The sequence below is a fragment of the Protopterus annectens genome, chromosome 4.part0 (genome assembly GCF_019279795.1).
Source record: "Protopterus annectens isolate FY-2018-M chromosome 4.part0, PAN1.0, whole genome shotgun sequence".
NCBI lineage: Eukaryota > Metazoa > Chordata > Ceratodontiformes > Protopteridae > Protopterus > Protopterus annectens.
The window spans coordinates 187,753,494-187,781,071 of record NC_056733.1 but is presented as its reverse complement, the minus strand read 5'-3'; the positions used below and the strand labels follow the sequence as shown (position 1 = coordinate 187,781,071).

General features: G+C 36.8%; 1 protein-coding gene across 6 annotated transcripts in view; it reads left to right on the top strand.

Moving 5' to 3' along the window:
• Positions 1-27,578, top strand: part of LOC122799242 — an 840,251-nt gene that overhangs the window by 411,279 nt on the left and 401,394 nt on the right. For all 6 annotated transcript variants that reach the window (XM_044068176.1, XM_044068174.1, XM_044068177.1 and 3 more), the window contains one exon: positions 7,621-7,683. In XM_044068176.1, coding sequence (XP_043924111.1) covers positions 7,621-7,683 — 63 coding nt within the window. The remainder of the gene's footprint in view (positions 1-7,620; positions 7,684-27,578) is intronic.

Genomic DNA, 27,578 nt, shown 5'->3' with positions numbered 1-27,578 from the left:
GGGAAGAGAAGTTTAGTTCTACTTATACTAAGTTGTTTGCATTGTTAGTAACATAACAGGTAGTATGCTTACTTTTGTTGCAGAAGGCTGTGGGTTCTACTCCCACAGTATGCAGATGAATCATTGATACTGTACTGTGTTCTACTTTAAAGGGAGTGAATGCTGCAGTCCTATGAATGTCCTCCTTTGGAGGCGTTACCTAGTAACTATGTTTCTGTTATCAGTTTGCTATCCATTTCCCATTGCAAAATTACTAGCTTTTTTTTTTTTTTTTTTAATGTAGCATAGGCAATTTATTCTTCAAGGGCAACAGGCACTTTATTGTAGATGAAACAATGAAATATAAAGTTTTTTCTAGCAGCAACCTCTTCATTAGTTACAGATCCCTTTAATGTAGAATTATTTAGATGACTTACTTCTGCAGATATTTTGTATATTTACTGATATTGGTGGATTGTAATGACAGAAGTTTGAGTGGCCTTTTATGGTTGAAATTCTCTGAAATGGGTAGTTATGTCATTATTGGTTCATACATTTTGTTTCATTGCTTACTAGAAGATTGTTCCAAACAACAAATTTAAAACACATTCTAACAAGTGGTGCTGTATTATACAAGGAATATAATTTAATACAATCAGGTTAATACAATCAGGAAGGTGAATCAAAGAATGCATACATGTATGCTTGTTCACAGGATGCAGGAGATCAAAATAGGGGAAGAGACCTGTCCCCTGGGGTTCCGTGCTGAGGCTTTTTCTGTTTGGCATATAGATCTCAAAAGTAGAAGGAAATACCAAAGGGCTTTGGCCAACTAAGTCTGAGATGACTGCAAGCTAGGAGCAGCTATTGAATCCCCAAATGACTTAGCCATCATGCAGGAAGGTTTGTCACAAACAATAACTGATGCCAGAATCATTGTATCCTTTGGGAAGTCATCTACTCCAGGGAACTGCCAAATTGACAATGCCCCCTGAGAACTTACCTAGTTGTTTGGCATTTGGGAACTTGTGTGTACAGTGACCTAACTTTTGACCAGCATGTGCTCAGAGTCATAAGAAAGTCTTTCTACATTGCACAGCTTATAAACAAATTGATTTTGACTAGATCTAGAGATGTTATTGTTCCCCCTTTACAAAGCCCTCTTTAGGTCAATCATTTTGTGTAATGCCCACTTTTTTAGCATGTATCTGTCCAGACCCATGCAACAATTAGAATACCCACAGAGATAACTTACAAAAGGATACAAGTCCTATACAATAGGTCTTGCATGGACCACCTCAAAGATTTATCACTATACACAGTATCCAACAGAGTGTTTACAGGTGAGATGTATGGCATACAAGGCATCCTCCTACCTAATACAGATGAACCTACTGAACATCAGCAAGTCAAATGGCGTTAGAAATACTCAGTCCAGGTATCTAAACTGAATGTTGTGGAGAGATGGATATATATCACAGAGGCTACCACTGTTCCAGAATAGACTATCCATTCAAGTAAAACAAAGCTCATCCCTGTCCATATTCAAATGCAACTTGGATCTAAGGATGGGTAATAGAAAATGTACTCCAGGATTGCACCTCATGCCACTAATGGATAGAGGCAGTTTCTTAATGCTGCATCCCTTACATGGGTCACCTCAAATTATCTGTAATATGATCACATTTATTCTCACTAGGGCAAATATACAATTATCAGCCATGGGATAGGGAGCAATCAGGAAATGTTAATTCAAGCACCAGAAGGGAAACTGACTAAATTTAAAATGTCCTCCAAGTGAACCTATGTTGTGGTAGTAAATAGTTTTAAAAAATTGCCCTTTTTAGATCACTAAGTGCCCCTCTCACCCTCCAGCCCCCCAGTCTTCAACAGCTTCCGACACCTCTGACTATAGACCCATTAGTCTGACCAGCCTTGTCTGCAAGGCCATTGATGAATCATTATGGACCTTATTAACAAAGATATAAGAAATCTCCAAATGCTTGACCCCCCCCCCCCCCCAGACTGGCTTTGTCAAGGGGAGATCATACCTGTTAAACTTGGTGGACTTCTTCAAGCTAGTCACCAAAGCCCTAGATGAGGGCAAATCTGTGCATATGGCCTACCTAGACTTAGCCAAGGCCTTTGACATAATACCTCACTCAGGCATCATTGAGAAACTCACCCAGCTAGCTGGGTATCAACCCATATATTGTCAGGTGGGTTACACATTTGCTCATAAATAGAACTCATACAGTCAAAACAGGAGACTCCACCTTACCTGTAACCAGTGGTGTTCCACAGGGATCAGTTCTGGGACCCCTACTGTTCAGAATCTACTTCTCCAAAGTACAGGGTAAAACTAAAGGACTGTGGCTGACAAAGTTCTGCACACTGGGAAAAATCATCAAAACCCATAGTGATGTCAACAACCTGCAAGAAGGTCTTACACAGACTAATGACTGCCGCCAAAGTCATGGTCTTAAACTTAATGCAGAAAAATGCGTTATCATCCCCTTTGGCAAGGGTGATGTTCCTGCAAACTAACACATCAATAGCAATGCCCTAAGCACACAGTCAGTGGTGAGAGATCCGGGCAGACATTAACTTTGATCACCATGTTTCCACAGTTTTAAGAAGGACATTTTATATTGCTTATCTCATAAGTAAGGGCATTGCCTCTTGAAAAAAAGAGGTTATACGGCCCCTGCACTCTTCCCTCATCAGGTCAATAATAGAGTACAATGCTCCCTTTGGTATGTTATTTCCAAACACCTGCAGCAATTGGAAAGACCACAAAGGTTCCTTACAAAGAAAATTCATGGTCTTCAAGATCTGATGTGGACAGACTGAAATTGTTGTCACTTTACTCTGTGTCATACAGACTGCTCAGAGGTGACCTGTGCCTTGCATATAAAGCACTCTCTCACCCAGCTTTAATGAAAATGCTGCACATTCGCAAGTCAAATGGCACATGGGTCACTCGCTCAAAGGACCCTAACCTGGTATGTGAGATCAACAGAACTTGTTGGAGAGACAGATTTGTGTCACAGAGGTTGCCCACCTTTGGAACAAGCTTCCAATTCATGTTAAACAAAGCCCCTTGTTGGCCATATTTAAGCATAATTTGGATGATTGGATGGGTAACTGGAAATTCTCTCTGGGGCTTCTATCTGTGTCCCTCTTGGACAGGGGCAATAGGTGCTGATTTTAGTGTCTGCTTGAACCAGATGCACCAGATACCCTTGGGAACATGAGTTGAACTTGCCTAGGCTTGTAAGGGCCCTGGGGCCATTAGCCTAGTAACCTCCTATGATTCTCTGATTCTATGGACTTGCATGTAGTGTGCTTCATAGAGTCTCAGTCCACTGGTCTGCATCACATCAATATTCATGAGGATTAATGAAGCCAGGAGGTATCCAGGCAGTAGACTGTATAACTCAACCAGTGGCTCTGAAGGCAATGGTGCTAATACATTATCAGCATTGTTTTCTTTAAGTTTTTTATCCGACTGATTATTTATGATGGGCATCACTTATGGATGTCAGAAGCAAAGGTGTGTATACTCACATTCTCAATTGCTAAAGAGTATTTTTTACTTCTGCTTGATTTCTCCTTTAGCATCTTTCAGGAAACAGTAGTAATTCATGTTCTCATATCATTAGTTCGATCAGTTATCACCTCATTAAGTGTGAACAGATTGATAATAACAAGCTTTATAACTCTGAATCCTGGTAAAAATGTCAGGTATTTCTTTCTGCATATAAAATGGCTAGAATAGGTGATTACATTGGTTATACTTTCCTGATAGAAAACTGTTCTTGTTCAAAACTGTTTATTACACTCTAGTGATGGCGCTCACAAAAACCCAAGTGTAGCCTGACATCAGAATGACAGTTTACGTATTTTTTAGCAATCATATTTTATTAATTTTGGTAAGTATGAAAATCGACTTATATATCACAAACATAAGTAAATTGATCACAGTGCCATTACACCATGTACAGAAATTAAAGTTAAACCACCAGTGCAACAAATTCCAGAGAAAGTAAGGATCAGTAACAAAGCAGTCCCTAAATGATTTTACTTTCCAGTATAGACAATATAAAGCCACCAATCAAAGCATGTATGGATTTGCATTCCAGATGACAAGATCTTTTCTTGTAGACAAAAGAACATGCTCTTGGGGTAAATCTTGTCAAACTTAGTACTTATGCCATAAATCAGAAATCTATTAAAGGCCCATAAAAAATTTTGTGAGCACATCCATTATAAAATACTTCAGTTAATGAAGAACCACCTTAATTCTCAGTTCAATTTATGAAATAAGTATATCTACTAAACAATTCTACCATTAACAACTGTTTATCTTTGAAGATCATAAGCTTTTTTTAGGTTGTCAGTCAGAAAAGACCAGAAAGAGTAGATTGATTTTTCAGGTCTCTAAAAACTGAAATGTGTATGCAAACTGAGTTGTCTCCAAAGACAATACCATATGGTACACATATTTGCCCAATACAGCTAACTTATGAGGAGAGACGTTGGCATTGTGAGGATGAATAAATTGCTGGTGGATACATTTGGTAAAGGATAGATACCTAAATGCAGTCTTACTACTAATCCTTCAAGAATGTCAACCAATAATATGAAACAGTCAGAATATGATGTCAAATTTAAAAATGAGTTATAGAGAAATGACAATTTATGCTTTTTAGGTCGATCATCTAATGTGTGGCAAGCCTAAGCTTGTTCACCTCAAAACTGAAGTGTGCAGATGATGTACGAACTGTAATCTGTGTTAAAGTTAGGAGAGGAATAACACTTTGCTTTAGTTTCCATTAATTCCTTGTGTTTTCATTTCACAGAAATACAGTATTAATGTGATTCAGGCAAATATATTTTGGTATATAAACTACAATAAGCTCCACAGCTTATTATCAATTATAATGCCACAACAAACACATGGTTGCATCAGAATTAATTAGTTGTACCTTCCAATGAGAGTTTAATTATCTAGAATTAGTATTTCATGATGTGAATTTTGAAAATATATAGGAAGTTGTCAATAAAAGTAATCAGCTGTATTGAAATATCTAAATTATCTGTGATTTAATTACCATATCTCAAAGACCCTATTGATACATCTTGATGTGAGATGGCCATAATTCCCGAGTAATTTTATTGAACTAGATGTGGTATAAAAATGCAGGTTGGAACCTTTTTAGACCCCCTCTAGTTTTAGGATGAAAGATTATTTAACTGCTACAAGGACGACTATTGCTCCATAGAAACTTTCACATTTTCTTTGATACTTGATTTAAAAAGATCAGATAGAATAACTGAAAATGAATTGTTGCAAAAATAGAGAAGGCCACTAAAGTAAATGCAATCTTCAGTTATCTAAGTCTGGGATGAGTCTGCTTAATCTTTGAACAAAGAGTAAGTTAATAAACATGTGCATATTAGGTTTATACTTTGCATAAAGGTATCTAATCATTTTCAATGAGATTAAATTTTGAAGGTTAATGTGAAATCATTAAATTATTAGTGTTACTAAATCAAATGAAGATTGACTTCAGATTGTAATAAAATTAACCCTGCCTGATATCTTTACATGTGGACTTTTGGAGTATAAATTTCTTTCTGAGTTTGGTAAAAAACTGAAGGTGTTTTGCAGTTGAATACCTAGATTTTTTTGTTTAACTGAGAGAAAAAATATTTTTGGAGTTGCTACTATTAGTTCTGATACTCTGCTAGATGTTAAATGCACATTCTGAGAATTTTACTGGTTCTCTTGTAGCGTACCTGTTAAGAATTAGGTTACTTTCCCCATCTTTTTACATTAGTATATTATCATTTCTGCTGAGCAGCTGAGAAAAAAAATTACACTTGATTTCAGAATGAATTGAGTAGATTATGTGACTCCTTATAGCACTGGTATCACTTGGATAAATTCACACAATCAGCTTTTAAAAAATCTACTGCACTCATTGAGTTACAGCCATGGGAATTATCAGTATGAAGAACAGTATTCTGCTTTTGGGAAATGTCTTTTTTACTACATTCAATTGTTTATGAGTAGAGAACAGAGATCTAAGTGCACTGATCTTTTAAAAGCAACTTTTTCAATTATCAAGCAGCAGTAAAAATTGAACATTTCATATAAAAGCACATTTCAGCCAAGCAGTTATTGACAATTTTTAGAAGTAGAGCAGTGAATCTGTAATGAATGTAACATTTAATGCATGACTATTAATTCTTACAGATTCACTTAAGACTAATTTCTGAAAGATTAGTTGATTGCAAGAAACAATGCTATAAATAAGTGGACAAATTATTTAATTTGTATTCAAAATGGATTGAATACTGAGCAGACTGAGTGATGTGGTGAATATTTGACTAAGGATATGAAGACTGCACTCTCTGATGTAAAACACCTTCACTTGACCTATAGCTCATTTGATTGACACCCATTTGATCAACACTGAATTTACCTAAATTTCATTTGACTGAAAATTCATTTGACTGACTCCCATTTTACTGACATTTAAGACATAGACTTGTTGTGGGTTCTCCTTCACCTGTGACTTGCTTGTGATAAAAATAATTACTGTAACTTAAATTGCTGAGTGTTAGAATTCCAGTAGTCATGTGAAAAGTAGGGTTGTAGTGTTTCTAAATGTGGGTTTGTCTATTTACTTTTTTATGGGAAGCATCTAAAGTAATTTGGCGAATGTTTTGTGCATTCCCAGCAGTAGTGGCAGTGTGTAGAGTACTGTAAGGCAAGTTAAATGTATATGCCCTTTTCCCTACTGTAGTGCGATCCTGGAGTTAGTATATATCATTGTGGGGTGAGGGGGGTACAGCCCTCCACATTTGGGTTATGTGGGGAAGTAGCCCTCCACCTAGTTTGGTTGTACATTGCCCAGTTTCTGTTAAGAGGGTAAGTAGTTTTTAAGTTCTGGAAAGGGTTAGTTATTGGTGTTCTAACTGTGCTTGTCTATGGTTTAAGATTTAGTATTAGTATGTTGAAATTCAGCATCGTAAGCTGTCAGTGAAATGGGAGTCAGTCAAATGAAGTTTAGGTCAAATGGGTGTCGGTCTAATGGTTGCCAGTCAAATGGGATTTAGGTCAAGTGACGTAGACCCATATATATATATATATATATATATATATATATATATATATATATATATATATATATGTGTGTGTGTGTGTGTGTGTGTGTGTGTGTGTGTGTGTGTGTGTGTGTGTGTGTGTGTGTGTGTGTGATTTATTATTTTATACCCCTTAGGAAGCCTGAGTGATATTCTTCTGTGACGATAAGCAGAAAGTCTGCAATTCAATGCAGATATACCCCACAGTCATATCTTATGATGGCAGAATATTTACACACTTACACACACACACACACACACACACACACACACATACACACACACACACACACACAAAGCATGCAAATTAGTTTAGATCTTGGTTGCATGACTGGGAGGTAGGAAACAGAAAGGACAAATGCTGATGATTTGGCACTTCACATAAAAAACTATATAGCTAAAGAAAATTATTGTAATCTTTCGTAAATACATTATTCAGACCTTTCTCACAGGCAAAGGTAACATTTTGTTTTTATTTTGCAGAATTATCATCTGTGGTTCAAAGTTCTACAGCTATCCCTCAGCTTCATACAACTGTCAGGGAAGGTAAGCACTGTAAGGTCCAAAAGTAAATTAGAAACATCTCTGTGCACTTTCTGACATGTAAATCTTTGTTTCCAACTGATCAAGGAGCAATGATAATTTTTTCTACAGTTCAGAGATGAAAAAACAGTTCAACTCATTCTCAGCTGTACCCCAACTAAATCACTACCTGAAAATTGCAGTAAGATTTCCTATGGCCATCCCATTCACAGAACCTCCCATGTGTCATCCATTCTTCATGAAAAAATGTCCCTCTAATCTAGCCTAACTCTGTCCCTAGTATAAATGATTAATACCAAAACTGGGGATAAGCCCCACCACAAATCATTACCACTAACTGCTAAACATAGTTAAAGGACTTAGTCTTTTGCCCCTCCTGTGTTTACTTGTAGACAATATAATCTCAGTTGTAAGGTCTCCCTTACCATTTCCCCCAGTTAGAGTAGTCTCTGCCCGAGTGTCCCCATCTGATAAGCTGTTGTTATTTCAGCACCATGAACCACCTCTTAATGGATGTTACCTGTACAACCCACTGGTGCATCACATGCCCTTATTCTTAGCTTCACATTTCTCCTCCCTGCTGCCATCTTCCACTGCGGAATTTTGGGGTCCAAATAAAGAGACATGAAATTAGTAGGAAAATGTGAGATTGTTATATTCCTGGAACTGAATTCATCCTTAAGTCTTAGTGAGTACCTTCTAGTTGTGGACCCTGCTTTTAGAAAATTTCACCAAGACAATACTGATATATACACTCTATTTTATGTATCATAGAGAAAGGTAGGTCAAAAAGAAAAAAAAAGTGGAATGGGTGCACGGATGACAGGATAAAAAAAGGTTTCCACTCCTGGTGTACACACTAAAGCAAGGACTAAAAAAAAGGCAGTGTTGAATCTTCAGGAAATAGAAAAATTCCAACAATTGGTTTTGGCCAGGCTCAGGGAGGGGAAAGGATGAGGGAAGAAAAAAGAAATCTGCAAAAAAAAAAAAAAAAAAAAAAAAAACTGTCAGGTTATGAAAGAGCCATAAAGATGATAAATGAGCTGCTGTAGATAAGGAACAAATGTATTGTTACTCTTATGCAAAAAAGGTAGAATTTCCAGGCTGGATATTTAGCAAGACTTAAACTAGTGGAAAGAGAAATACTTACACAATAATAAACAATCAAAAGATACAAACAGATATTAATGATCTTTAATAGAACAGATCAGAAAAAAATCATTATATAGACAAGGAAACACTGGGCCACCTGGAAAAAAAACAAACAGAATAAGTAAGAAAAAGTAAGCAGCAAATGCTAGAGGTGTTTGAAAAGCATAAAAAATAAACATCGACATGGGAAACAAAAAAGGGATTGGATACGGTGTCATATCTATGCAAAGCAGAAAGTCAAACTAAACAATACAAATAAATGAAGGAGACCAGTACAAAAGTCCATTTGAAGATGCACAGTAAGGGAAGGGGCAGGAAGGAATGATAACACTGACAAATTTAATGTACAGTTATGATAGGCCAATGGATCCACATATGGAGGAGCAATAAATGAAGCAGGTTGCAAGCGAAGAAAATATATTGCATGACCTAAGACAAAAAAATATGGAAGATGCTGCTCAAGAAGTCTCAACTTCAAAATGGGAACCTCAAGGCTCCTGGAGAACTCAAATGTCTGTGTTGTCACAGAAACCTGAGTTGTTCATCCCTTCCCTCCGACAAACACCTTTCAGACTTGGTGTCCATACCATGTAACACCCCCGACCAAACAGTTCCGACAATAAAGGAGGATCCGGGGTGTAAGGAGAGAAACACACACCAAAGGTGGGTAACACAATGCATTTGAGTTAGCATCCATCATCCAACAATAACCATAGGGTGCTCTGCAATTGGTAGCTGCTCTGCAATTTGTAGCATGTTACAGGCCACCCTCTCAGACTGGGAGCCCTGAAACACTCAGGAGAATATAATCTCATTGAACATACTCATCAGGTTCATACACTCTAACCACTATATGATACTAACTACCCTAAACTAGACCCTCGAACACACTTAAACCTGAACACTCTAAAACCAAAATGCCATGGATCAACTGACAACTAGTCACACAAGAGGAGAGAGGACTCTTGATCTCATCATCAATCACAATGGATCAAATCAAACATAATAAAAGTACCCCTATAACGGAGACTCAAGATCAAACTGATAATAGCTGGAGGTCTGAAGATCTCCTCTCACTGAAACAAAGACCACAGTGAAAAACTTCTCAAAAACCGATTTCTTCAAAAAAAACAGTGGTAACTTCTTCTAAGGCCCCTGAGCCAGTGGTAAACATTACTCAAAACCTGAATCACTTACAAATGCCTTCCACAGCACCTACAGGACTGCATGGATCAGCACCACCAAACAAAAAAACTAAGACTCTCTCTGGCATGGAAAGGGCAAGGCCCAGTCTGGGACCCCCAAACCAATAAACAAGCTCTACAACAAAAGGAGGAAAGACACCCAAGAGAGCAAAAAATAAAAAAGAAAGAGACACCTTAAATCATGAAAAGTAAAAAATAAAGAAAAAAAAATAAAATTATCAAAGAAAATTTTAAGAGAAAAAAGAAGAAAGGACTCTAAAAATCATCAAAAGGCCTAAGAAAAGTTAGCTTAGAATTAAGAGTTAGAAGTACTGGCTCTTGAAAAAGAGAAAATGAATGAAAAATACTGAAATAACACACATTGCCAACATACTGGCTCCCCAAACAGGTCTAAAGCTTCATCCCCTCCCCCCCCCCTCCCCAGATATCTAGAGGAGAGGATTGTAGCCCCTAAGGCCAAAAAACAGCCCAGGTGAGAACTGTGCAAACTACACAAACTCACTGCCATCCATGGGTCCCATCGTGTGATCATGAACTCCACTTCACGCCCACAGTGAGAAATGCTTAATTAACATTAGCTTTAGCTCACAGTCCAGTGCACGTGTGGTCCCTCTCCACCATCCAGTGTGGTCCCTCTAGGTGGGGCGGGTGCAAAGTGCCCAAGACCCTGGAAATTACCAGCCACCTAGCTTGACATAATTAAATTCATAAAGCAATGAGAATACCAACTCAACTCATAAATAAAGACAGGGGGATTGCAGAATTTGAATCCAGATCTTTGCAGACTTGGCTTTGTCAAAGATCCATCCTTTTCTATAACCCAGTTTGAGGGAACAGCAGAGGTTGCCCATGACCAAGGCACACCTGCCCCATAGCCCTCCTCCATACTGGCAAAGGCCTTCACACAACAACTCACCCAGCTCATCATCAGAACGAAAAACAAACTCAATGTAAAAACATAAACTCATCACAAAACCCACCCGGGGGGAGACTGCTGGCCATCAGGTGCAGGGGTGTCCCACCATGTCAGACCTGAAGCCTGCAGCCCTGGTGTGGCACAGGTCCCTGTCCTGGGGTCCACGGTCCACTCTGGTTTCTGTCCAACAGGGGTTAAAACTGACAAGGGAGGGTTATGAGTGACAACTAAAACTATGACTGCAAAAACATGCCAATGATGAAAACACATCTGACACAGATAACAGATCTCACAAATGGAGAAATCAGAAACTGGTGCCAGAGCCCAGGCTGAAAGTTAAAAGCCCAAAATGCATAGTCATACCAAAAATGAAAAACAAGGCTACCCCCTAGCTACCATATAGGTGGCAATCAGGGAGCACAGAAAAAGTCATCAGAGATCTGGGGACCCAGGTTGACAGTAGCCTTGGTTTTGACACTCATGTTGCTAAGTAGTTAAAAACCTTCCATATCACACCCCTGATCATGAAAAGGGACATCTAGATCAAAGGAGATCATCGTCCCATGGGTCCTCTGTACTCATCACTTATTAGACCTATGATTGAGTACAATGCGGAATCGAATGTATCAGACCAGACACCTGAGGCAGCTTGAAAAAAAAAAGTCCCCAAAAAAAAAGGATAAAGGGTCTCAAAATATGTCTTATGCGACTGAAAGAACTCCAGCTCTATTCAGTCTCATGTCGCATATCTCAGACTCTGCCCTGGCGACATACCTGCCACTGACATAAATGTTGATTTCAAACCCAGATTTGATAAAAATCTAGAGATCCCAGAACCCACAAGGAGCGGAGACTTACGGAGACTTAACGGTTATAAATAGAGAGCGGCTGAGGGACAGATTCATCACAAGACTCCCCCCCAGAGACTCCCAAAACCCGGTACAAAATCCCAAGAGAGCCTCTCTGGTCTTGTTTTGTTGAGAAAGAAAGACCAATGGATGGAGGAGATTGCAGATACCCCCAGGGATTACTTCAGCTTTGCTTGACAGACAGAGAGCAAAAAATAGGGCATAGTTTTTTTTATTCAAAAAAAGGGGTGCAGTCACATAATAACTATGGGGGCTAGGCTTATAAATGCCCTTGGGCAGATAGCCTAGTATGAACCTATGAACCTATGAACCTATGACGGTGCTCTGGAACCTCCTTTAGAAGACTAAGAGTTAACAAAGAAGATACTCTCGGTCAAGAGGAAAATGGGCTAAGGGAAGCCCTTCTTGACTTAATAGAGGTGGAAAGATATATTAAGATAGATGAAAGAAACACATTACACAAAGTAAAAAAGACCCACAATGTTAGAAGACTGGTAAAACATGAACACACTAATCAGGACTATTATGAGAAATTCATATGCTATAGCAGAAATAAATAGGATACACCATTGCACAGCTAAACTAATAACAGAGTCATTAGAAAAATAGATACGTTAAATTAAATGTACAATATCAGAAGGGAACATTATTTATCATACATCATTTCCAATAGTAAACTAAAATATCAGCACAAACAGAAAAATGTGGAAGGTTTTCAGAAAAGGAAAAAGTACAAAATAAGCAGGTCAATGATGACACAAAAAAGTCTTGTACAGAATTAGGAAATTAAATAAAAGGAATAGAAGCATCACTAAAAAAGAAGACATAGGTACATTTTAGAGAAGTTTATATGAAGACACTGTTGAAAATAAAGATGCTGAATGGATAGAAGAATTAAAAGAAACAGTAAGGAGTTCTAATGAAGATGATATAACAGCCAGGGAAATTGAGAAAAAAAATTAACAAAACCTACTAAGTGGAAAACCTCAAGACCAGACATAGCACCTAGTTTTTAACTACAGGTATTAACACCCTTTCACAAAGCTTTAGCCTTAAGTTAAAATTACTTATATTTGCAACCTGAATAGACATCAACTTAGTTAATAACAGGAACAATTATACCCCTCTTTAAAAGTGAACCTGCAAGCCATCCTAAAAATCTATACACCAATTGCCTTCTGACAATATACAGTTCATGTATTGAAACTGATGCAGGCAGAGTTTATAGCCATTTAGAGAAAAAATAATTATTACAATAGGACAAAAAGGTAACAAAACAATATAATATGGAACAAAAGCTCATTTGTTGGTACAAAAAGCCATAATAGGAGAGTTGTAAAAAGGAGTAGAATTTAAGTATAGTATGTAGAGATTACAAAAAAAAATAATTTGATAGCATCCCATATTCATTGAAAATAATATGCTTACAGATATTCAACCTACATCCTACATTGATCAATTACATCACAGTGACTATGAAACAGAGACAAACCACTCTGCAGCTGTTCCATAACAGGGGGCAAATTATTTTCCCAGGGATAAAAACACAAAATGGGATGTTCCAGGGTGATTATTTCTTGTTTATTTAGAGACTACTTCTGTTTTCTAATGCCATTAACCAATTAAGCTGTTTATTTCACAGAATAAAAAAACAGAAATGAATATAATTAATTTAATTAAAATCCACTCAGAATGTTTGTTCATTAAGGGACTTCATCAGGCTCTGATGAAGTCTTTCTAAGGGACAAATTCACTGAGAGACTTGTAATTTGATTAATTATATGTTTTTCAGGTTTTTATTACTTTTATTATTTTTTTCAGTTTTTACTTTATACTTTATACAATTACTTTTTCCTCTGACAAAGATCTGAAAGCACAACTGCAAATGGTTAAAACATTCTCAGATAATATAAAAATAACATTTGGTCTTGATAAATATTTAAAAGTGACATTTATAAAAGGAAAACTACAGCACCCGAAAATATCAACCTGGGATAAGAATGTTATACAAAGGAACATTATCAGGGTGAGAATATAAATACTTGGGAATAGATGAAGGATCAACAATAAAATATGAACAAATGAAAATAAAGTATGGTAAGGAATACCTTTGAAGACTAAAACTACTATTGAAAACTGTTTTGACATCTAAGAATAAAGTCCAAGTTGTAAATCAAATTGATCTTCCTGTTCTAATATACATAGGTTTATAACTGATTACTAGGCTAATGACACAAGAGCTTTTACAAGCCTAGCTAATAATAGTCAAGATATGACAATATTATATCATAATTCCCAGATAAGGGTATTGGGTAGTATCAGGGTAGTGGATCTTTGGGTGCTGGAGCCCAGAGTCATTTTAAAGACTGCCTCTGTCCATAAGTGACATAAGCAGTACCCCAGGAGAGAATTTACAGTCCCCCCATTTATGTAAATTCTTTTTGAAGGGTGTGAGGGACGAGCTTTTTTTTATGAAGATGGGAAATTTATTCCACAGATAAGATAGCCTTTGGGAGGTGAATCTGTCTCTCCAACAAGTCCTGTTAGAGTCACAAATAAATTTCAGGTCCATGGAACACGTGACCCTTTTATACATTTTCTTGCGAATATGTAACATATTCATCAGGGCTGAATCAGAGACTGCCTTATAGGTCAAGCATAAGTTACCTCTAAATAAACAGTATGAGATGGATTAAAGGGATAGGGCCTTTAGTCAGTCTGCATAAGACATCTGTCTTACACTTTGTATTTTTTTAGTGAGAAATCTCTGAGGCCACTCTAATTGGTGGAAGTGCCTGGTTAGGGACATGCAGAAAGGAGCACTGTATGCAATTATGGGCCTGATGAGTGCTGCGTACAATGCCACTTTGACTTCCTTTGATCTTGATGCCATGCCTTCACTTATAATTTGGGCCACAGAGAAGAATGTCTTCAGAACTGCAGCTACCCAGTGGTCAAAGTTGATGTTAGTATCTGTCTGTGTTCCTAAGTCCCTAACTGCTTAGTTTCCTTTTAGGGTTGTGCTATCAATATTATAATTTACAGGGATATTTGATTTCTAATATTGATAGCACTCCCCTAAAAGTATACCCAGTGGTGAGAAACCTAACAACACAGGCAGTAAACTAAACTCTGACCACCGTGTAGCTAAGGCATGTCATCACGATCAAAGGAAGTCATAGTACCATTGTACTTGGCCCTCATTATCTTAGGTGTGATTGGCTGACCATAGAAAGCACTGAACCAGTTAGACAAGTCTAGTACAAGAAAAATGATTCATGTTTACCAAATGATATACAAAACATTACATACCTAGTTTATAAATTGCTTGTTCGGAAGGAGATATGGGTCTTCTTGAAATTAATCACCTGTGTAGATCTTCAGTTGTTGGACTGCATACATATTTGCTGACTTCATCAGAGCCAAATATAGTGAAAGTTCTAAAGCAAGAAGAAAAGTCGGTTTAAGATGCAGGAATTAAAACCATTCCAGAAGAAGATAAAAGTTAGAGAGCAACTGAAAGTTCAAAAGGATCAAATGATATGAAAAGAAAATTGGAAAGCCCAGAAATGTTGAAGCAAGTGAAGAGATCTTCTAGAACAATCTCATATTGACCAGGATTTGAAGAAGGAATGGCTAAAGAAAGGTGAACTAATACCAAAAGAAGAAAGGCTAATAATGGCTGCACAAGATGGTACTGCAATCAAGAAGTTAAACAATGTTTACTAACCAATAAAAAATACCCATTTCAAAACATTTTAAGCATAAACCATAATTCACCAATGCAATCAATTACAACTATATTGTTGATTGTAGATACCTTATATGCCATATAGTGATAACAATAGCCACAGCAGACAATTCTAACTTCCTTTACAAAAATGCACATCACTCCTGCAAAGCCACATTAATAATTGACAAAAAATGATTGTGGCAAAAAAAAAAATCACTCATTTTATATTTGCAACTAATGTTGTTTCAATGGGGTCTATGATACGTTAAGTTTGCAAATAAAATTATGTCAACATGGTTTGTTTTTCATTCATACGGATGTAAGATTGTCTGTGTCATACATAATAATTTAATAAAGATTTTTGGTTTAAAAAAACAAGATCACTCATTTCCATCCACATACAAGCTCTGTGCCCAGTAATAATAGCCATATAGCTACTTGTATGCATATCAGAAGTCTGACTGTGGTAAAATTGTAATAATAATAATAATAATAATAATAATAATAATAATAATAATAACAATAAGAATTTCCAAAGTAATGTATCTTATTGTGCTAAAATAATAGCCACAGTAATGTATTTCCAATTTATTTTACACAACTGCATAGTAGCCACAGCAAATTATTATATCTTAGCTGGCATAAATGCACAATAGTCCTGAAAAGCCAGGACAGCTCAAAAATGAGCAGATGACAACAGGGTAAGTTACTTCCATCAATACAATAAATGCTACCTCAAAGCATTTGTTATATCCACTCTGTTAATGAATTATACCTCAGATGTCTGACTTTGATAAAATAAGTCTCAATAATGTTTTCAAGTTTGTCTCACACAGTTGCACAACTGACACAGTAAAGTATTCCAACTTGGTTCACACAAATGTATAACAGTCAAGCAAAAATCAGATTAACAAGGATGTAAAATAAGCAAATAGCAAGATTGTTAAGAAAGGTTCATCCACAGAACCCCCCATCCCCACACAGCTGTTTTACCCACTTTGTTGACTGTGTAAATCCCAGATATTGAAATGTAATAAAATGATAAAAAATAAGTAAACAAGTGAAAAATAATGGCCACATAGTAATTTATCTGGTCTGTTTTAGACATACAGTTATGTACTACCCACAAAACATGCAAAGCTGTCAACTGTCCATATATGGTTGCTTTCTACTCCTTACTTTTCCACAAATCAGACAGATCATAGGATGGCAAAAAGCAGAAATCCCCATGAATTGATTACTCTCATAAGGTGCTACTTCTCCTGTGTCTGTAGTCCCATCAAAATATCTTTCTGTTCTCCATTGCACTGTCTTGCAGCAGAGGGGTTGGACTCGCATGGAATGTACTTCATAGAATCTCAGTTCAGTGGTCCGCATCCCTTCAATATTCATTAGGATTAGTGAAGCGAGGAGGTGTCCAGGCAGTAGACTGTATAACTCAGCCAGCTGATAAGAATACAGTGACACTGATACATTTTCATCATTGTTTTCTTCAAGCTTTTTATCTGACTGGCCATTTGTGATGGGCATCACTTATGGATGTCAGAAGCAAAGGTGAATATACTCACTATCTCAATGGCCAAAGAGTATTTTTTACTTCTGCTTGATTTCTACTTTAGCACCTTTCAGGAAACTGTTAGTAGAATTCATGTTTTTAGATCATTAGCTTCTGACAGTCAGCACCTTATTAAGTGAGAATAGATTGATAATAACAAGCTTTATAACTATGAATCTTGGCAAAACTGTCAGGTATGTTTTCCACACATAAAACTGATGGCAAAGATGATTAAACTGGTTACACCTCCCTGCTAAAAAACTGTTTTTGTTTAGAACTGCTCATTTCTTTCTACTGATAGAGCTCACAAAAACACAAGCATGGCCTGACATCAGAATGTCAGTTACATATTTTTAACAATCATATTTTAATAATTTTGGGAAGTATGAAAATTGACATAACTAAAATGATCACATTGCCATCATAACATGTACAGCAATTAAAGTTAAACAGCCAGGGCAACAAATTCCACAGAAAGTAAGTCAGTAGCAAAGCAGTCCCTAGATGTTTTACTTTCCATTACAGACAATATAAAGCCACCAATCAGAGCATGTATGGACTGGTGTTCCAGGTGACAAGATCTTTTCTTGTAGACAAAAGTACATTATGTTGTGATAATCCTGTTAAACTTAATACTTACACCATAAGTTAAAAATGGTCCATAAAAACATGTGTGAGCCCTTCCATTATGAAATACCTTGGTTAATGAAGGACCACCTTAATTGTCAATTCAATAATATGAAATAAGTATACCCGCTAAACAATTCTACCATTAACAATTATGTTTATCTTTGAAGATGATACGTTTTTTAGGTTGCCAACCAGAAAAGACTAGAAAGACGGGATTGATTTCAGTTCTCTAAAAATTTAAATACATATGCAAACTGAGATATCTCCAAAGACCATACAATATGGCTCAAATATTTGCTACTTACTCTTAACTTATGAGGGGTGGTCGGCATTGTGAGGATGCATGAATTGCCGGTGGATACATTTGGGAAAGTATAGATTCCTATATACAGTCCTACCAATCATTAAGCAATGTTAACCAATATTTTAGACATGTATATCAGAGTACTATGTAAAATTTAAAACTGAGTTACAGAGAAATGACAAATTGTGTTTTTTAAGTCGATCAACCAATGCGTGGCAAGCCTGAGCTTGTTCACCTCAAAACCGAAGTGTGCAGATAAATTAGCAACTGTAATCCATGTTAAATTTAGAAGATGAATACAACTTTGGTTTAGCTGCCATCAATTCCTTGTGTCTTCATTTGATAATAATACATTATTAATGTGATTTAGGCAAATATCTTTTTGGTATGTGAAACTGCAATAAGCTCCATAGTTAATTAGCAGTTAGAATGGTACTACCAACACATGCTTGCATCAGAATTAATTGTGCCTTCCAAGGAGAATTTCAGTATCTAGAATTAGTGTAAAACATACAGGTTGGAACCTTTTCATCCTCCTCTGTTTTTAGAATGAATATTATTTAACTGATTCAGGGAATACTATTATTCTATGGACACTTTGAAATTTTCTTTGATACCAGACTTAAACAGATCAGATGGAATGCCTGAAAATGAACTTTGCAAAAATAGAGAAGTGTGGAGAATGTGTCCTGTGTAATAATGGATGATCTGGTCCTTAAAGTAAATGCAATCTTACGCCAGTTATCTAAGTCTGCCTCCATTCCTCTTGATCTTTGGCCAAAGATTGAGTGAATAAGAGTCTGCATATTAGGTTGCACCAAGGTATGTAAACATTTTCAAAGAGTTATTAATTTTTTAAGGTAAATATAAATGCCTTAAATTATTAGTGTTACTAAAGCAAAAGAGTATTGACTTCAAATTGTAATAAAATTAACTCTGATGTCTTTACATGCAGACTTTTTGACATATACATTTCTTTGTGAGTTTGGTAAAAACCTGAAGGTATATTTTGCAGCTGGATATCTAAAATTTCTTTAACTGAAGAAATATTACTCAAATTGTCATTTAATTGAACTAAATTGGCCAGACATTTTAAAGGAATCGCTGCCCATACGTGATATTTTGCCCCTAGATGAGATTCAAATAATGATTGATTCAAGTCACAAATCGACATACAAAAATAGTCAGACAAATTCTTTTTAGAGCTGTTACTATTAGTTCTGATAGACTTCTAGTCGTTAAATGTACATTCTGAGAATTTACTGGCTCCCTTGCAGTGTAATCTTATTGTTAAGAGTTAGATTACTTTTCCCATCCATATGCACATTAGTTACAAATTCACATTGTTGGTCTGAACACATTCGCTTTGTATTAGACTCTGTTGAAATTGGGGGGGGGGGGCTTAATAATCAGGCTTGTTTGATTTTGCATATTAAATTAATGACTGTGGACTTCTCTTTTTTTACCATCTGTCACTGAAGACAAAATGCTAAAAATTAAATAAACATGGTTACTTTTTGATACTGTCACTATGCCCTATTAGAATAAAGCAGAATTAAGTCATCCTGTATTGTAAGCAGCTGAAGATAATTAGCAGGCCATAATGAGGATATTAACTGTGCCCTGACAGCAACATGTTCGCAGCATCAATCCACATGTTCAAGCAGCCACTCTGTTTAAAATAATCAATGTCAAAGCTACTTTGCAAGTCATTAATTACAGGTTATCATATTTTTAAAGGGTTGCAGTTAGAAGCAGCACTTTGAACTGCTGGCTTACAGTTACACCATCTTGACAACTCGCAAATGTTAGTTAAGTTTAGATTTTTTTGCAAAATAAAGAAAACATGTTTATTCAATTTGATACCCACATTTTTATATTAGTATTTTATAATTTCTGCTGAGCAACTATGAAAAAAGTGACACTTGAATTCAGAATAAATTGAGTAGATTATATGACTCCTTACAGCACTGATATCACTTGGATGAAGTCATACAATCACCTTCTAAAAAATCTACTGTACTGTTGGTGGAGAATGCCAGTATAGTTCCTCACTGAGTTACAGCCATGAGACTTAACTGTATCAAGGAAAGTATTCTGCTTCTAGGAAATGTTCCTTTTACAACATGTGATGGGGTATAAGTATGGAGCAGACATCTAAGTATATTGATCTTTTAAAAACAACTTTGCCAATTATCAAGCTGGAGTAACAATCAACATTTCGCGTAAAAGCACATTTCAACCAAGCAGTCATTGGTGATTTTTGAAGTACAGAAGTGAATCTGCAAAGCATGTAACATCTAAGGCATAACTATTAATTCCTACAGATTCACTAACACTTAAGAATCAGTTCTGTAGGATTAGCTGCTTGCAAGAAACAATGCTGTCAATAAGTGGACAGATTAATTAATTTCCATTTAAAATGTATTGAATACTGAGCACTAAGAGATGTGATAAATATTTACCTGATATATTGACACTGCACTTTCTGATGTAAAATACATTCGAAAGAAACACATAGCAAGAATATTTAAGAATGGGATAGAAAGCAATTAATGTAATGGATGTCAAAGTCTTGCACAAATTAGTGACTCACCTTCCAGCTTTTATAGAAGTCAGAAGGAAAGTATGGAAATCAAGTTGAATTCCTGATAGATTTCTTTCTTAATGTATGTCTTTTCCATTCATTTATTGATGTATGCATATATATATATATATATATATATATATATATATATATATATATATATTTAGACAGATATAGCTATATATATATATATATATATATATATATATATATATATATATATATATATATATATATATATATATATATATATATATATATATATATATATATATATATATATATATATATATATATATATATTTATATATATATATATATATATATATATATATATATCTATATTAGATAATCAACCCCCCCCCCTTCAATAAACGGCATTTCATTGCAAATGCTATTCATGTAATTCTGCTGTTGTGGGGGACTGCACATCTCATACTCCCCGCTAATTATATATAACAACTCTGAGATCACACTACAGTGAGAACAAGGCAAATTTTCCAATCTTCACTGTACTGCGATCTCACTATGACCAGTTCGATGAACGGCACATTTGATGTAAGTGCACCGAAAATGCCGTTCGCAGAAATGGATTTTCGATGATCTAATACAGACCCTATACACACACACACACACACACACACACACACACACACACACACACACACACACACACACACACACACACACACACACACACACATATATACGTGTGTGTGTGTGTGTGTGTGTGTGTGTGTGTGTGTGTGTGTGTGTGTGTGTGTGTGTGTGTGTGCATAAATCGATAGATATATAGATAGCTATATATATATATATATATATATATATATATATATATATATATATATATATATATATATATATATATATATATATATATATATATAAAACTACATATATAGATATGTATATATCTTATACAGCTTGTATATACTTAACAAAGACCTTCTGTGTTAGCCTGTACTTCAGAGAAGTAGATACCAAACAGGAGAGGACCCAGGACTGAACCCTGTAGTACTCCACTTGTCATTGGTCTGAAGTCTGATTTGGAGTCTGCTACTTTGACAGTGTGGGTTCTGTCAGTAAGCCAATTGGCAACCCATCTTGTGACACAGGGATTTATACCTAGTTTAGTGAGTTTATCTATAATTCCAGAGTGGGGAATGGTGTTGAACGCCTTGGTGAGATCTAGATAGGCTGTGTGAACCACCTTACCCTCATCTATGGCTTTGGTGACTGCCTCAAAGAAGTCTGTCAGGTTTAGGAGACATGATCTGCCTTTTACAAACCTGAACAGTGTGAGGTCCAGAGTTTGGAGATATATAATGTCTTTCTTTATGAGTTCCATGATAATACATTCCATGGCCTTGCAGACCAGGTTCAACTGGCTAATGGGGTGGTAGTTCCCGGGGTCTGTCCTGGCTCCCCTTTGTGGAGTGGGATAACCATCATGGTGCACCATTCAATGGGCACAAAGCCTGAGGTGAGGCTATGACTGAACATGGTACTTAGGTGGGGTGCCAGTTCATTCTGTAGTTCGTGTAGAAGGCAGCCTGGGATGTTGTCAGGTCCCATGGATCCTGTGTTCTTGGCTTTGGAGAGTGAGGTTTTTACCTGTACAGCCATGATTACAGGAACTTTACATTCTTCCGGTATAGAGATGGGCCCTTTAGGGGGTGGGGGGGGGAGTAAAGTTAGCACTGAACCTATCTGCCAGGATGTTGGCAATATCAGTTGGTTCTGTATATTTAGTGCCATTGTGCTGTAACTCAGAGCAGATCTGAGTGCTGCCATTGAGATTATTGACATATGTATAGAATGCTTTGTGGTTGTCTTTAGAATCAGTGGAGATTTTGTTTTCATAACTAGCTTTGGAGGATTTTATGAGGGATCTCAGCTTCTTACTGAGGCTGACCAGGGAGTTCCTCCAATCATGGGATTTTCCTCTTTTTTACAGCAGTTTCTTTCTTCTGTTGTAGAGTTTGTTTATGGCAGAAGACCACTAGATTGGCTTCCTTTTTTGGGAGGATAGCATCTTGGTTCTGTTAGGGATAGCACAATCCATGCACTCGTGTAAGTGCTTATAAAGTGCATTTGTGTAGGATTCAGCAGTCGTACCTCTATTGTCCATCTGCATGGGTATCGTGAAGTTTGCCACCTCTGTCTTAAGAAGTGTAAAGTTGGCTTTGAAGAAATTTTTTACGGTTGTTTCCTTAATGGGGGGTGAGGGCGGGATGTGGATGTCTAGGGTGATTAGCTTGTGGTCAGATTTGACCAACGAGGAATTGACCTCTGGTGTGGAACACTGGTTGCCTATGTTCGTGATGACCAGGTCTAGGATATTGCTGCCCCTGGTGGGGGTGTGGATAAGTTGATCCAAGGTGCTGGAATTCATGAATTCCAGAAAACGTTGAGCAAAAGAGTTGGTACATGAGTAATTTTCCCAGTTAATTGTGGGGTAGTTGAAATCATCCATTATTAGGGTGTTGGGTTGTACCTAATATTTTCCAGTGTATCAAGAAAAGAGGAGTGGGAATCCTAGAGCATGGTGGGGGGGGGGGTTAGTAGCAAGCTACAATCTGGATTGCAGTCTTGCCCAGAGTTAGTTTAGCTTGGATAATCTCGGATGCATTATGCTGAGCAACTAGCTTGGAGGTGTTAATGAATATGGACATGCCTCCCCCTTTAGTGTTTCGGTCTGGGTTAGGTGGTCAAAAGGTGTGGTATGAATTATAGCCTGGTAATGCAGGGGTGCTCTCTGGAGCTTTGAACCAGGTCTCTATCACTGCACAGATGTCGATGTTCTCCATTTTAAGGAGTGCCTCGAGTGAGTGCATTTTGAGATTTAGACTTTTAGCACTGAGTAGCATTACCCTCAGATTTTGCTTGTTTGTACCTGTTACAGTGGTGAATTTGTCATTTGAACCTTGCCTAAAAAAGGCACTATAGGGGTGGCAAGCTCCTTTGCTAGGATCTGGAATCCCAAGGGCAACAGGTGCAGGCCATCTCTGGCAAAGCATCCTGGGCTGTCGATCATATCATCCCAGGCAGACAGACACTGGATTCCCTTAGAATGACACCAGAAGCTTAGCCAATTGTTTAAGTCAATCATTTTGTCCTTGTACTTTGGTATCATTCTGGGTGATGGCAGGATGCTACTCAGGGCTAGGGTCATACCTGCCTGGGCTACAAGGTCAGAGAGTTCCTCCATGTCTCTTTTCATGTAGTCCAGAGAGGTACATCTCAGGTCATTCACACCAACATGGACAATGACAGAGTCATATTTGTAATTGTTGTGGAGTAACCTGAGTGCATGCGTTATGTGGTGGATCCTGGCACCTGACAGGCAGCTGGCAGTAACTTTCTCCTTGTTTAGTCTAGTGAGTGGAACTTCAGTGTGCCTGACTATAGAGTCACCTATGACTAGAGTGTTGGGTACGTTATGCCTTATGGGCTGTAGTTGAGTGGCACACTAAGTTTGTGGACTATGTGTCATTTGGGTTGTGTTGGGGGGGTGGAGGTTGATTGCATTTCTGCTTTGGAGGTCTCAGTTGTCTGGGCAGATTTTTATTGAGAGCCTATGTGAATGTCGGCATGTGTTTTGTGCTTCTATGTGTGTGTTTTGGTGGTTTAGGTTTTGAGGCACTATGTAATGAGTGTGATGTGGTGCAAGTGTTTACCTTCTCCTCTTGACTGTCTAGTCCAGTCTTTGGTGAAGAGAGCTTTGCTTCCAGTTTGGCTATATAAGTGCATCTCTCACAGGTTGTAGTGTTGGATGGTAGGAGGAGAGGGTTGTCTGTGTACATGAGGCAATTGCTGCATTGCCCCAAAATGCCCAGATTCATCAGGTAGACAGGAGAAAACACTGGGAGCTGACCTTTGGACATGCCTGGATAGGTGCTTATTTATTAAGTACTAAAAACTGTTTTCCTCTAGACAAGTGAGGAAAGTTGAGTGTTGTAGTAATTTGTAGCTTATTTAGTGCTTACAACAAGTTCTGAACAAGTGCTGAGCTCAAAGAAACAGATTTGAGTGCTAAAACTAAAAGGTTGGCTAGTTGCAAGGGAAAATTTGAAGAGAAGACTTTATGGCACCAGGAATAGTTTTACCCTAGTTAAGGGGGGGGGGCCTCAGGAGCTTACAAACAGTCTTGGATACAGCAAATCTGTATCTGGACTAGTCTTGTTACAGGAAATGGGGGAAACAAGCTTAGAATTTATTTTTCAGTAAATTGGAAATGGAGAAAGCTGGAACAGAAGTTAATTCAATGTTAAGAATCTGAGTGGGTTGGCCTTCACAAATGTTCTCTATTAGATTGAATGAACTAATGACACTAGACTGGGAGGAGTGTCACTGATCAAACATACAGTATGGGTGGACAACTGCAAAGCCACCAAGTATAAGAAACATCACAACAATAGGGGGTGAGAAACTTTTACAGCTACTAGCTGTAGCCACTAAATGAAAGTTTTAAACAGATCAAGGAGCAAGCAGACTCTAGAGAATGCTTTTAACTGCAAACAGGCTAGACTAGAACACAGAAACCTCAGAAAAGCTAAACTAATAACAGATAAAGTGTTACCAGAAATGTGTAGAGTTACAAGGGAAGGAAATGACCATGCAGAATGCAACCATGCAAACATCAAATAGAGAAGTCTATAAAGCAACTAAGATAAGAAGTATTAATATTGGGGGGAACATAGAAAGTGGAAGAGATCATCAACAATCCTTAGAAAGACAAACATGTTAAAAATCAATATCAGAACAGATCAGGATTTATTATACATCTCTTCCAATTAATTAAAATAGCACAAACAAAAACATGTAGAGAGTTCACATAAAAGTAAAATTAGCAATTCAATGATGACACATAAAAGTTTTGTAGAAAATTAGGAAATTAAGTAAAAAGAATAGAAACATCACTAAAAAAGAAGAAATAGGTACATTTTAGGGAACTATATATGAAGGCCCTGTTGAACATAAACATGCTGAATGGATAGAAGAATTAAAAGATACAGTAAGGAGTTCTAATGTAGATGATATGACATGGGATGAAGTAACAGCCAGGGAAATTGAGACAAAATTAACAAAAGCATCTAACTGGAAAACCTCAGGCCCAGAAACAGTACCTAGTTTTTGACTACAGGTACTAACACCCTTACAGAAAGATTTAGCCTTAAGTAGTAATTGCTTATATTTACATACTTAAACAGCAGCAGAAACAATAAAACAAAAAACAACAAATTCCACAGAACCTTTGCAGTCTGCAGTGCTAAATTTAATATTGCAATATATCATCTTGTACCTCAGCAGTTCACCTTCAATGGATAACAAACATCAAAACCAGCACCTTCTTTATACCCCACATTCCCTGTTGATCCAATTACATACATTCTAATTCAGGTAAAAAATTCACCCTTAAAGTGCTACTACAAGCATTTCTTTCTCATTTAATGCAATTCCAAATGCAATTTCTAATATAATATCATTATTACTCTCTCTCTCTCTCTCTCTCTATATATATATATATATATATATATATATATATATATATATTAATAATGATATCAGTCCTGCTGCTGAACATTTTCAAACTGCACTGGGGGGTTCCAATGACACAATAAGTTTTAGTGTGTTGGGCCAGCCAGTTACATGTAGAGGGGATGACCGTGTTAAAAAGTTGACGGATTTGGAAAGTAGAATGATCTTAAATTTTAGAACACTCCATCCAAGGCAACTGGATCTTGAGGTCAACTTGGTAATAACATAGAGTTTGATATATTATTTTAAATTTTGTAAAACTCTATCCAAAGGGGCTTAATTTTGTGGTCAAGTCGGTAAGAAGATAGAGTTTAATACATTATCTGTGTATTTAATTGGTGATAGATATGTTTTATATATATATATATATATATATATATATATATATATATATATATATATATATACATATATATATATATATATATATATATATTTGGAATTGCATTAAGTGAGAAAAGAATGCTTGTAGTAGCACTTTAAGGCTGAATTTGATATCTGACTTAGAATGTACAGTGAAATAAAGTAAAGTAATGCCACCACAGTGGGGGTAAAAGTTAGAGTTAATACTGTAAAACAATAAAGCCGTAAAACTGTAAAATACATCATCTAAAACTTTAAAACAGGATAAGTGCTTTCAGCAAATGCCTTCATCAGATCCTGTTGAATCACTGGAACTCCCTTGTATTTAAATGAAGAAAAAATAATCATCTCTATGAATCTATGAAATAATCATCTCAGAAGCTTCCGCCCTTTCAGTAAGGCTTAAAAGGAACCTTCCCATTTAATCCCAGTAACTTGTCTCCCTGCAAGTCATTGATCCACCCATCCTCAATCAGTTCAGTCCTGTTACAAAGATCTCCGCCTCTTAAACTTTTAGATACAACTTTCAACACCATAAAATGAAAGTTATAGTTAGGATATTTAAAAATATGCTGTGACAGAGCACTGGTCTTATTGCATAATCTAATGTCAATCAAGTGACGCAGGATTCTGTCCATAAAGGATCTATTGGTCTTTCCAGCATAAAAAACAGTACATTTGTTGCATCTAGCAATATATATAACATTTCAGACAGCACAGTGGTGCAGTGGTTGCATTGTCACCTGACAGCAAGAGGTTCTCTAGTTCGATTCTCGGCTTGGGTGCCTTCTGTGTGGAGTCTGCATGTCCTCCCTGCATTCGTGTGAGTTTCCTCCGGGTGCTCCGGTTTCCTCCCACATTATAAAGAAATGTGTCTGGAGCGTTTCTCCCCAGGCCTCTACTGAAAATTGGCTTTGTTCCATGTCGGACTTTCCTGATAAACAAATGTAAAATAAATACATACATTTTTAGTATTGCAGTCTGCATAGGTTCTTTCAAGGTGATTGGATGTTCAAAGCAATTACTGAAATCTATAGTTGCAC